Source organism: Apteryx rowi, unplaced genomic scaffold (genome assembly GCF_003343035.1).
Source record: "Apteryx rowi isolate R43461 unplaced genomic scaffold, aptRow1 scaffold_185, whole genome shotgun sequence".
Classification (NCBI taxonomy): Eukaryota; Metazoa; Chordata; class Aves; order Apterygiformes; family Apterygidae; genus Apteryx; species Apteryx rowi.
The window spans coordinates 947,010-960,557 of record NW_020448141.1 but is presented as its reverse complement, the minus strand read 5'-3'; the positions used below and the strand labels follow the sequence as shown (position 1 = coordinate 960,557).

General features: G+C 40.4%; 1 protein-coding gene across 1 annotated transcript in view; it reads right to left on the bottom strand.

The window, feature by feature from the left end:
* PTPRR (protein tyrosine phosphatase, receptor type R) overlaps nucleotides 1-13,548 on the bottom strand; it is a 146,087-nt gene that overhangs the window by 70,198 nt on the left and 62,341 nt on the right. Inside the window, exons 2-3 of the mRNA XM_026061775.1 lie at nucleotides 6,376-6,489; nucleotides 2,983-3,138 (exon numbers count right to left, since the gene is read on the bottom strand). Of these exons, the coding sequence (XP_025917560.1) occupies nucleotides 2,983-3,138; nucleotides 6,376-6,489 (270 nt within the window). The remainder of the gene's footprint in view (nucleotides 1-2,982; nucleotides 3,139-6,375; nucleotides 6,490-13,548) is intronic.

The following is a 13,548-nucleotide window of genomic DNA, read 5'->3' as shown; positions in this document are numbered from 1 at the left end:
TCCGAAGGGAATACATATTAGTGTGAAGTTGCATAATAGCCTTCTATGATGGGATGACTGGCTGGGTAGATGAGGGGAGAGCAGTGGATGTTATCTGCCTTGACTTCAGCAAGGCTTCTGACACTGTCTCCCATAACATCCTCATAGACAAGCTCAGGAAGTGTGGGTTAGATGAGTGGACAGTGAGGTGGATTGAGAACTGGCTGAATGGCAGAGCTCAGAGAGTTGTGATCAGCGGCGCAGAGTCTAGTTGGAGGCCTGTAGCTAGCGGTGTCCCCCGGGGGTCAGTACTGGGTCCAAACCTGTTCAACTTATTCAATGACCTGGATGAAGGGACAGAGTGCACCCTCAGCAAGTTTGCTGATGATACAAAACTGGGAGGAGTGGCTGATACACCGGAGGGCTGTGCTGCCATTCAGAGAGACCTGGACAGGCTGGAGAGATGGGCAGAGAGGAACCCCATGAAGTTCAACAAAGGCAAGTGCAGGCTCCTGCACCTGGGGAGGAATAACCCCCGGCACCAGTACAGGCTGGGGGCTGACCTGCTGGAAAGCAGCTCTGCGGAGAAAGACCTGGGAGTGCTGGTGGACACCAAGTTGACCACGAGCCAGCAATGTGCCCTTGTGGCCAAGAAGGACAATGGTCTCCTGGGGTGCATTAGGAAGGGTGTTGCCAGCAGGTCGAGGGAGGTGACCCTCCCCCTCTACTCAGCCCTGCTGAGGCCACATCTGGAGTACTGCGTCCAGTTCTGGGCTCCCCAGTACAAGAGAGACATGGAACTACTGCAGAGAGTCCAGCAGAGGGCTACAAAGATGATTAGGAGACTGGAGCACCTCTCCTATGAGGAAAGGCTGAGAGAGCTGGGCCTATTTAGCCTGGAGAAGAGAAGACTGAGAGGGGATCTTATCAATGTATAGAATATCTAAAGGAAGGGTGTCAAGAGGATGGGGCCAGACTCTTTTCAGTGGTGCCCAGCGATAGGACAAGAGGCAAGGGGCACAAACTGAAACACAGGAAGCCCCATCTGAACATGAGGAAAACCTTCTCTACTGTGAGGGTGACAGAGCCCTGGAACAGGTTGCCCAGAGAGGTTGTGGAGTCTCCTTCTCTGGAGATATTCAAAACCTGCCTGGACGTGATCCTGTGCAACGTGCTCTAGGTGACCCTGCTTGAGCAGGGGGGTTGGACTAGACGATCTCCAGAGGTCCCTTCCAACCTCAACCATTCTGTGATTCTGTAATTTTTGCAGAATCAGGGTCTTAGCTGTATAAACTGCTAGCAACTGAAATAAAGACTTAATATTAAAATAATCTCTTGTTTCTCCAACAGTGTTAGAGGGAGGTATAGTCTGCAAAACTTTTATTTACGGAGTGATCCTTTTCTAAATGATTCGTTCTGGTTGTCTATGTTTTTTTCAGATAGAAAATCCAAATACTTAGGCATTCCAGATTATTGAAATGTACCTAAAATAGACAAGATCTTGAGTTTAGCATTGTGTTTCTTCCCAGCATCTTTTCATAGCTTGATAATATTTCTCTATTCATCCATTATTAACATATGTTCTTGACCCAAGTCTACCTAAAGTTTTATTTGTAACTGAAGTATTTGGAACAGATAATTGCATTTACCACAACCGTCAAACCGATATACTTCAGTAAAAAAGGAAATTCTAACCCAAAGGAAGCTTAGCCCAGGTTGCTGATGTGAGATATAAAGACCTGATTTGACATTTGGACAGAACTGCTTGGCTTCATTTTGTATCAGAACTGCTAAAAACCTGAGAACTCTCGCATTTCCATAGGAGCAGTCTGCTGTAGGGCACAGAGAACTGTACTAAAGAGATCTTGTTTTTATATTGCACTTTTCATACTGAAGACAGATTCTTAAACAGAGTTAGAATACTTAAAATGAGCAAAGAACTTCCAAACTGTAGAAGTATAGGTGAACAGAGCAGCCAGTACTAACTCAGCAATGGCTTGAACATAGGTTTTCATGTAAAAAACATGAACTCTTAGCTGTAGGAGGAAACACAGCTCATCAGAACCTCTCTTTTTTTTCTCCATTTTTTTTGACATATAAACATCCCCTCTGTAAAATGGGAACTTCCATGGAAAATGCTGATTCTTGATCACATTTGAAATTACTCTGACTGCATACTGAGTTCTGAGGGACTTTATATGCAGCTAAGGGCTTCTAAGGTGCCAAATAAAATGCAATGTAATGCATCTAGATTTGCCACATACATGAGCTCAGCGACTTCCTTTCCTAAACACCTTCACCTTTTTTTTTTCATTTGCTGTGCCTAGATCAAGTGGTCAGTCCAGAATTAAATGTACATCTCACTGGCAGTGTCTGGAGTACTGTGGAGACAGCAGTTCAGTTTCTGCTTTGAAACAGATTTGCTTTCAAAAATGGAAGTGGTCATATGAATAACAGTTACAAGTTTTAATTATGCCTTCTTTTTGGAGTAGGTAAACAGAAAAATTATAAAAAACCCTTTCAGATCTCTCACTTCTCTTGAGAACAGAAAGAAGCATGGATAAAACATACAAATTCAAGAGTGAGCATCGCTACATAGCTAGTTGGATAACTTGTGTCTGACATGATTTCGGAAAATTGAAGTCTGCATTCTATTTATCTCTTTACTGAAATTGTCTTACCTGTCAGCCCACACAAAAAAGACCAAAAGTCCTTGGGCCCACATCCTTGCAGGCAACTGATGCATGCTTAGGATCTAAACTGCTTTCAATGGTAGCTGAGCTGTGTGAGGAGGACCTGGATCTTAATGCTTAAATAGCCTAATGAAGCATTATTAAAGTAATTTAACAGGGTTAGTAGTATAATTGCCTTACAGCAGGAATGCTATCTTCTTAGCTTATACATTTCCCTCCACATTCTTGGGAACCTTAGCCTGAGAACTACCACATCTGTAAGAACTGCCCAATCTGTAACAAACTACAGGTTACAAAAGTGGTAACCTACCTCAGGGGAGACCTCTGTTATTCCAAACTGCGATAAGCTCTGATGCAAAATGTTGATGTTAAGTGAACGCAGAACTTCTTCAGATGGGAGTGCATCAGAAATACCTGGCTTTCTGTTCAGTGGGGAAACAAACAGTTCCACACAGTTCTTCTTTCCCTAGAAAAATAAAATACCACAGAATCACAGGATGGGTTTGAAACTAGATAATCTGTTCTATCTATAGATTGTAACTGTATTTCCAGAAATGAAAGCAAGAAATAAATAGAAAGACTGCAACCTGCTCTGTGAGGAGAGTATACCTATTCCCTGTTTTCTTAAATTCCAGGTGACCATGAAAGAAAAAGCAAATACCATAGGTGTACACATGTGCTTTGTCTCATTCACTGTTGCCAAGGTCCCTTCTTCCCAAGTCTAGTACCATTAACAAGATAGATTGCGGTAACATGGTGAGGGGGGCCCATGGGATGATCCAGCAGGGATTTTAACAGATAGTTCTTCTGATCTGAGCTGAAGCGCAGCCCTGTTTTAGACTTGTCCTTAAACAGGAATGCTTAGTATAATGCTAATTAGAAAGCATTGCTTTCTAATCCTCTGTCAACACATTGCAGACACACACTGTAACAAAGTATAATCTCCTTTTAGTCCTCTGGAGTGTAACTCCTTAAGATGGCACAAAGAAATGAAAGGACCAGAAAAGTTTTGTTTACTTTTAGTGGGTAGGCTGTGATAAACTAGAACAGCATCTGTCTTTCTAGAAGAGAGACCAGACTTCACACCGTAATGCTCCAGACAGTGCTGATGTCTACATACTGTCTGTGGACCTAGGTTAATTTGGGGCAACCTGTCTGTGGCTGTGATGGAGAGTCTGGACTCTGGGCAGTGCCACACACAAGGTATGCACAGAGGGACCCACCTGCACTGCTCCCTGCTGACTCCACAGGCAAGAACCTCACTGGCCTGGTTATTTGCTATTTGTTCTTACAGGATGGGAGAAATCAGTTCAAATACAGATAATCCTGATTTCCCACTGTGCCCTCCCTCTCACCTTCAGTGTACATCATCCTTTTTACTGAAGTGAAAGAAAAGACATCTTTCGCTATTCATAAAATATGCAGTTATAGCATTCAAAAGTAGAGATGCATAGACAGGGACACTTTCAAACATGTTTACCCTAAATCTGCTCTCTTTGCTCTCACATGTCCCACTGGCCCATTTGCTTGGTAGGATTGATAAGCATATTGCCTACCAGTGGGACTGGGCATTTTTCAGTAGGACTTCTCAGATCAGCAGAGTTATAAGAAGTGAAAACAGACCTACAGTCATGGAGTGTCGGTTGAAGGGCAGAGATTTCTTGTCATGCTGAAGAAGCTGATTTGAGGCTGCAGTCTCTGATGTGGGTAAGTGGCTGGTTCCAGGCATCGGTGGCAGACAAAAGGCAAGGCTTGATGGGGAAGCAGCATTCCCGGGGTTTTGTGCCTCCTCTGGTTAGGAGTTCCTCAGCCCATTAAAAGGCCTTTATGGGAGGATGATTTACCAGAAAGGTTAAGGGGACACTGGAAATGCCCAGCTAACATCTCCTGGCACACTATGTGCTATGTTACACATAAGGCACTAACAGGCCCCCAACTCTTTCTGTGGCCAACCACATCCTTGTTGCTGGGCTCCTGATCACTTCTGATAGCTGCTTACTTGGGAGAGATTCAGCTCACCTCACTTCAGCCATCAAAGTTACCTCCAAAGTCAGTGGAGAGGGACTGGCATCTCCGAGGGTGATTTAATCCATCTTAAGATAATCAGGATCTACGCCCCCTCTCCGTGCCTGTTCTCCTCCTCCAGTTATCTTCCTTGTTATTTCCTTTAGAGGGAGCCTAGATGAGTATCTTGGACTAGGCTAAAAGTGAGGCGAGATGAATTTTTATGTGCCTTGCTTGTGTGCCAGCGCTCTGTATGAGAGGAACTGTTTCATGCTGGAAGGATGGGAAGCAGGAATAAGGTTTCCTGAGCAGTATTTTTAACTCTTGTTAATTTTGAATTGCTGTACGCGACTTTTAGACCAAATGGGATAAACACATCCTATTGTGTTTTTGCTTGCTTCATTGGAAGACACAGAACTCATAGCAGCCTTTTATAGAAGTTGAGAACACTAATTAATTAATTAGGTGCAATATGACATTATCTTTAGATCACAGATGAAAGGAGAAAGTGAAAAGCTATCGAGCCAGTAGGAAAATGAACAGTGTGTTTCTTCTGCGTAATTACATAATTTCCACAGAGCATAATAAGAAAGGTACTAATTTACTTGTAATGTTAAAATATGCACCCCCAGCTCTGCAACACTTCGCACGTAATTGTGCTTTTCTCCAAGTATGTCTTTTAACCTTTCATTCTGGTTCATGGAGGGGACAAAGGAAATTCAGCATCACTTGTCATGAATGAGTGACATCCCCAGTGAACACGAGAGGGGCTGCATTGCATTCCTATTGATCTTTTGTTCTATACATCTTGCATGATCCTTTTTCACAGAGACATATTTGAAGGAGTTTTTTAATCCTTTTTGATGTATACAATCCTATCAAGCTATCAAGGTAGGAAATACTTTTATGCTGAACCTGTCAGTTTTCTTCACTAATATTCATCCCACGTGTAGAATAAAATAAGATAACTCTTCCCTGTGCAACAAGAATTAAACGCTACCAACAAACACATGATAATGGGTTTTTTTTGCTTCAAGGCAAAACTGTCATAAAAAGACAACAGTGTTCATACTGTATGCTCTTAACAACACACAGAAAAACATACTGTGAAAATTGTTTTTAAAAATTCTTCTCTGCTGGAAGCAATTTTGTCATCATCTTTAGCTAACATGATACCTTATTCTACAAGATCACTTCTGAGCACAGGTTGTTACAACAGAATAGCAAAACATGAATATTAATATTGTGAGAAGACATTTAATTTAGTAATGGGAAGTCTGAGGATAAATTGTGAAGGTGCCTTAGAAAGGCAGTCACATGTATTTCTTGAGCAAGATGCGAACTGATAAACAAAGCATGAATAAACGTCTCTTAATGGCTGTGATATAAAACTGCATAAGAATGAAAACAACTGAACTTATTCTAGGGATAGACAAACTGCTTATGAATGAGGCGTGGAAGAGGAGATTTATCTATCCGACTTACATTTTCTCTAGACTGTAACTAATAATGGTTTCCTTTCAAAAGAAGATTTTAAGTCATTGTTAATGGAGATATATTTTTCTTTTTGAAGGGGGGAGGGGAGGGAAGTATTTTTCTGTCTTATTTTATTGACTTTTCCATAATGGCCAGAAAATTAATTTAAGAGGATTCAAAATAACCAGGTCACTTTTGTTATACACAGCCCTTTGGTACTTACAATGAGCCTGTTGATGTGAACTTGCTGAGGTAACAGTCCCAACGCTGCAGCCACTCCTTGGCGAAACATCCGAAGCAATGTGATATTCAGCTTGTTTACATCCATTTGCAGTGTCTGAAAAAACAGTCCAAATTAGCTCCTTGCTCAACACATTCAATTCTCAAGATGACTGACCTCCCTGACACTCACTAATTTTTTCTTCCCAGAATGATAATCTGTGCATTTGAAATAATGAACATGTCCAAAGGAAAATTTAAGCATCTTAAATGCAGCTCCTTAGCAGTACCACCTTTCCTTAACCACATTCAAAATAGATTTCAGAAGTTTTTGGATAAATTCCCCAGAAAAGTTATGGCATTCTAGATAACACAATTATTACATTAAAAATGAAAGCCAAGCATTAAACACCAATTCACTTTTAAAGAATGAGGCATTGGATTTGCGCAATGATTTCCTTTCGAACATTTTCTTAGTGTTACTCCCTGTAGGTGATGAATGGGTCAAACACAGTGAAATTATATACTTTTTTATTTTAATAGGGGTATCTGAGATCAAAAAAGAAACATTCTGGATACATTCCATGTTCTTGAAATTCCTAAAGCTTCCTTATTTTAGTCAGAGAAGGCTGTTAATTCTCACCATAAACCACCATATCACTGCAGCATTTTCTTTTTCCATATCAGAATCATAGTGAAATTTAAATATTTCTTAGATTTCAAATCCTTCCTGTGAAGTTGATGAAATTTTACCCTGGAAATAATTTAAGTTCAAATCTGTTTCCAAGAAGATCCAGAATATCTGTGCACGTGAAGCCTGGTGGACATTACTTCCACATAGCACCTCAGGTGCCCTTTTTTTGCTTCTATATCCCCTTTGTGGACAATATGTAGTGGAGAATGGAGGGATGAGGAGAAAATGAAATGGTCCTAGTCCTCCCTGGCAGGGAACTGACTTAGGAACTTATAAAGTTCTCACTGAACCTATTGACTTGAGCTGAAAAAGGTTTTTTACTTCAGAGTTTAAACTTTCTGTTTAAAGCCATAGTGTAAGTCAGCTTGCTACTCTGTGGAGTCAAGTAAGGATCTTTCCTTCCTGAGCAGAGCTACATAAAGAGAATTAAATATCAGTGGGTCAGACATCACATTGTGAATACGGTTATGGTCTAGAAAGAAATGTAATTTTTTTCTTAAAGCAAAACAGCATTACACACTTTGACTCAGTTGTTCCTTATTTATAAGTAGCAAATATTACGATGCAAAACCATATAATATTTTCTTTCATCTTCCATTGTCAATTTGATCTTTTCACCAATACTGAACGTTTTTTTTTCTTTTTTTCTTTTTTTCCCCTTATTTTACACTAATGGGATTGTCAGGTCTTGAGGCATCAGCTAAGGTCTGTTCTTAGCATACAGTTGAGCTTTAGTTCATCTGAAAGTATTATAGGATTCTTCAATTTAAATCACCCTTCCTACCATTAAATTTTCAAAATGTAGAGTCTTCCCCTGCTCGTTTTTTCACCAACCCCTTTGAATTAGACAGACATCTTGAGTGATCACAAAACTGCTCCAGCTTCATCACTGAAACAGAGAAATGTCTTGAGAGTGAAGACAGACACATCTAACAGATCCGAATCCAAGCACCATTCCTTCCACACCCAGACTGGCTCATTCATGCTCCTTCAGTGTACCTGAGCGCTCTAACAGATGACTGTTGGTTTGGAGTTGTGAAGCTGCCACTACACTGAAAGCTGACAGCATGGTCTGAGGATCATATGTGAAGGAGAAAGGGAGTTGCTGCTGAAACAAGAAGGCTATCATAAGGGTCCCTAGTTATCTATCGGGCTGACATAAAGAGTGAGAAATTACTTGTCCAAGTCAATAACCTTGAATTATGTGGATATTGATAATGGTTGTTACTCAAAAAAAAACCCAAAAAACCCTGAATAAGCATAAAATCAAAATACTTCACTTAAATACACTTGAGCCAGGGATCAGATCACATTAACAGGTTGTTAAATAGTACGTTAAGAGCTCACTGATAAAGACACAGAAGGGAAAAATTTAGACAGCTGGTTACACTTTGTTTTACCTGAGAGTCTAAGAATATCCACCTTCAGACGAAACATAAGATCTTAAATGGGCTATAAGGAGATAATGCCCGCATAATAAATTCTTATAGATTTAGTATGCTAAAACTGTTCATCATATTAAGGGACAATAAAATGTGCTGAAACTCCATTATCTTCAGGAGAGTTAAATTTCCTTCTTGCAGGTCTGAATTTGGTCCAGCGTGTCCTATAACAAATAGTTATAAAAGGCTAAATAGTTTGTATCTATATGTAATGGCTATATATATATTGTGCTTAATGGTTCTGAGGGAAGCCTGAAGACCACAGCACTCACTCTGTCAATCTGGACTCAACTTGCTTAGAAAGCTCATCTGACTTGCAGCAAAAGATGTCAGGACCCTTTTAGGAAGCATCCCAGCACATCTGAATTCCTGAGGTCAGCCAGGTGGTGACTTTGCACAGAGGAGATCAGTGCAAGTTGCACAGAGTGCTGAAGCTTGCCCACACATCAGGTAAGAGCTCTTTGGACTCTTTGGATACAAAGCACAGTGAATATCTGGGTAATTCACTGGGAGGCTGCTAGCTGGGGCATCCCAGAGCTCGCTCCATAGTTAGGAGCACAGGTCTTTAAGCTTCACTTCAGGGCCCCTTCTATGCAGCAAAATAAATTTTTTGTGACTACTCATCCAAAAAAGCAATCTGGGGAAGAAACAGGTCACAACTTTTTATAGGAACCTTGCCTTGCCATCCATTGAAGGAATTTGCTTCTCAATTGCTAATGTTAGTGTGAAGCTTATTTCCTTGGCAATTATAGTAAAAATGAAGTAAGAGTAAAATAGACCGCTTTTTTTCTACATCAGGCAGCACAAGAGAGCATGTCTGTTCCTGTCAGACAAAAATTTAGCGAACCGTGATCTGCCACTTTAGGAATGGGATTTCTAATTTGATCGGTGAAAGATAATTTATAGAAATGTCTGATCGATGGGACCCCTTTCAAGCCTGTTTAAGAGCGAGCGGCACATCACAAACATGCTCTGTGCACTCTGTTACCACCCTGTTTGCACTGGAATTGTAAAAACATAGAGCAGGAGTGGATCAGACTGTAGATGCATCAAGTTCAGCATCCTGTGGCCAACTCTGGATGCTTATGGAAAACAATAGGAACTGGGAAAGGATATATTCTTTTTCCAAGCTCCTTCCCATAAGGCCCAGACTAATTTATGCCCACCCAGCCCAAAAAGGCAATGGGTCTCCTCAATTGCATCAACATTTTTCTACAATAACTCATGCTGACACTAACAAGATCTGGCATGAAGGCAGCATTTTGGGCATTAGATTCTCAGCTCTGGCTTGTGCCCTCCTGAAGGTGACTAGAGTTTTGTCAGACCTTTGGGTAGGGTACAAAGCAGTCTTTCTGCAAATTCCTAGCAACCATAATTTATGTTGAGGAAATTTAGTCAGAGAAAGAATTGAAAAAAAGAAAAAGAAAGAAGAAAGATTAGAGGGGAAAAAAGCCTCAACTATTCCTATCAGTTGAATATTATTAAAATATTAATATTTTAATATTACTGTGCTATTCTCATGGCATGTCTAGATATTGTGTTGACTGTAGTCCATAAACATTAGAGATTAGGATAGAAAGATGATAATGGATGAATTACAAAGGCAATGAGGCATGCACATTAGACAGACAATATAAACTGTCATTAAGAGAATTACTCCTAGAATGCAAACCTGTCTGCCTATTTGAAATCACACAAACAGAATCATTGTATATATGTTATAACTCCACTTGCAATAAAATGTGAAAATAAACTCTGTAAAGTAAATCCATAGAATTAAATTTAAAAAAGCATTAGCATAGATAAATAAGTTATTTCTTACTGTGTTACTCTTGTTGCTCCTTTTGCTTTGGAAAAGAGAGGGCTGAAGCATCCCGTGTTAGACAGCACTAATTATTTACCCTTTGCTGATCTGCAGTGTTTATCATGTATTGTAACCTACTCCCCAAGGAGTTTACAATTTAGAATCTGCTGCCTCTGTTGGCAATAGCGACTTGTTGAGCCTAGAGGCAAACACACTGGAGGACTCATTTCCCTGAGCAATTACTGATATGGATATTGCAACTGCAGCGACAGTTTCTAGGGTTATCTGATCCAAGCAAAACAGGTAGTTGCAGGGGAAGGAGTTTTTTGCTTGTATGAAACACTTGGGAAGATGGAGTTCCAGAAAAGAAAACCCAGCACAGAAAAACACCAAAGAGCATTCACGACTGAGATCCTCCAGGGGCTTTGGGATAAAGATTTTCATGTGAAAGAAAAAAAGAAAAAAGCTATGAAAAGGACCAATTTATAACCCACTTTCTGGAATAACATTTTTCTCTACTATTATGATTTACCATGCCAAGTTTGTTTCTCAAGCAAAATTTCAGAGATGCCTCTCTTTCCCATTATTTATCTTCTCGCCAGCTATGTCCTTTCTGCAATGACGCTCAAGGACACCACTCTTTCCCCATACATTGGTTCCTCCCCTCTAAGCTCCATCTGACCCCACAACCACAGGTGTTTTCTCAAACCTCCAGCTAACTTGAATATTCAGGAAGAAAAAGAATCAGGAGGAAGAAGGTTAAAATATAAGTCTCCACAATACTTTTATGAACAAAGATTAAAAAAAAAATCAGAAAAGCTTCCTAGGAATTTTACATACTTCCAGGGCCATTCAGTAGTAAGTTCTGTCTTGGGCTAAAATCAAACAAACATAACACAAAAAAAGAAAAAAAAAGGATCCCCCCAAATTACACAGGCCATACAAAAACGAAAGCTCATAAAAGAGTTGGCTTATCTGCCTGTGCTCCACTTATTTATTTATTTTTTAACAAAATCACCAACAATGCTATTAAATGTTTGTTATTCTAAAGCAAATTCTGGACTATGGCAAGGGAACGCAGAGGAGAAGCATAAACTAACCCCCCCATGCCCTTAAAAGTATACTAGGATCATGATGCTCATCTGAATCAGGAGTAGAGGAGCAAAAGCCTCCCCTCTGGTAACCCACTGGCTGTTTGATCTGGTGGTTTGTATGTGGAAATGGGGATGCGTGCCGCAGAGAAAGCCTGGGGATGGCCCAACAGTCAGGAGTACCTACCTGGATTTTAACACAGTGCAACCAGCTGTGTCTTCCCGCAGTTTTGGTCAGTGCGATACTCGGCGGGGGAGGCCACTCCCTGCAGATGGGTGCTCGTTTGTGCCTACAGGGGGAATGCCTTCCCCAAACTGGTACTGACAACACAGGCCCCCTCAGTCACCTGCTGCCAGCACCCGAGCCACAGGGTTATCCTGCTTTTCGCCAGGCCGCAGGTCCCTCCACCTAAGCACTCCCCTTCCTACTGCTCTGCTCACTCCATGGAAACAGCGTAAGCAGCTAATTAGTGCCACTTTTTCTCATCTTGTCACCCTCATGAGGCAGCCTCAGCACTACAGCCACAGAAGGATGTATTTATCAGGAATCAAGTGCTGGAGTTGTATTTGTATAGTTTCAGTATAGGACTATAAGTAATCTGGCAACAAATTATAAAAACATTTCAGTTTTGTCTTTTCTTCCCCTAAACACATTAGATTTGCCTTCCTGCCGCTGTTCATTGATCTGTGCTCGCAGCTGCGCTGGCTGTCAGGTTCACCCCTTTGGCTGGCTCAGGTGGCCTAAGACACATTCAGAGAACATTTTGGCTCTTAGAATATTCTGTGTATCAGGTGTCACAGCAAGTATTAGTGTCTCATGTAGACCAGGAATTGCATGGGAGCCTGTGTGTCCTCAGCTTCTGATGGAGGCCAACATTATGCAATTCGAACAAAGCACTTTGCCAAGACAAGCCTCTGAGGGCACTTGTCCCGAAACCAAACCAGTGTCCAAGGTGGTCTTCCCTCCTCCCTGTGTCTCCCTCTGCTTCTACAATGGTATTTTCTCCAGGAGGGGAAATCAGCCCTTTTATGAAGTCCACATTAAATTTCAAATTATGGCTGTAAATTAAGATAAAATAGTTGAGAATCAATTTTATTTTGCCTCTGATTTGTGTACATTCTCCTGAGCATAAAAACAATTATTTTGGTGATTAATTAAAGGAGTTTCATAGTTCCGTATACTAGCAGTTGCCTGCAGCAACCTACTCAAACTTTCATACATTATATTATTTCTACTAGAACACAATGTGACTAGAAATATAAATCTTGGACATTTAAATAATTCCAAGGTCAGGGAGTAATTACTGAAAAACTGGGAGGGGAAGTCTTGGCTATTCTACAAAACTGTAGTGAAAATCACCTGAAATAGTAGAAAAATTGCAGGCGTATGCTTGAGTTTACAAGAACCAGTGAAAAGTGCTGAGAAACGCTCTACAGATCTCTCTCTCTTGCATTGCCAACATAACTGAGTCTTGACCTGTAACATGCTTGTGTTTAAATCATGCATTTTCTAACGAGGAGACAGAGACGCTGCAGAACATGCAAATATGCCAAACAGTTCCAAATTTTACAGGAAGCCAGCAAAAATTTAAGTGTACTTGTCCAAAGAGTATTTGGATGATGAGAAAAAGAACTCTAAATTGGCTCCATATAAATTTAAGAAAAAGTTGTAGGAATGGGATACTTCAGTTTCTTCAGTCCTGATTATTCCAGTGAAGTTTTGCATATCTGGATGCTGCATTTCAAGATGTGACATTGTACAACTTCACTCACAATTTTGCTAGAGAAAAGACAACTTAGGGAAAATCTCTGTTTAAAGTAAGCATAATATTTCCTGGATTTATGCATTTGTTAGATAACATTAAAGAAAATTTTTCACTCTTAATGAATTTTTCATGAAAGTATATGCATTTTAAATATTTGTGCATATCATGAGCTCCCTCTGAAAGAAATCAAAGACAGAAGTAATACTAATGGGAAAGGAAGGGTTAATCTAATTAGTTAACACAGCTCTATGGTTCCCTCCCAATGTCTTTCAAGTGCAGATTCATTAAAACAAAATTGAAAAAATCAAAACTTATTAAAGGAAGTAATCTTTCACACAGTGTAATTAATCCATAGATCTTTTTGCCACAGGAAGTTGCTG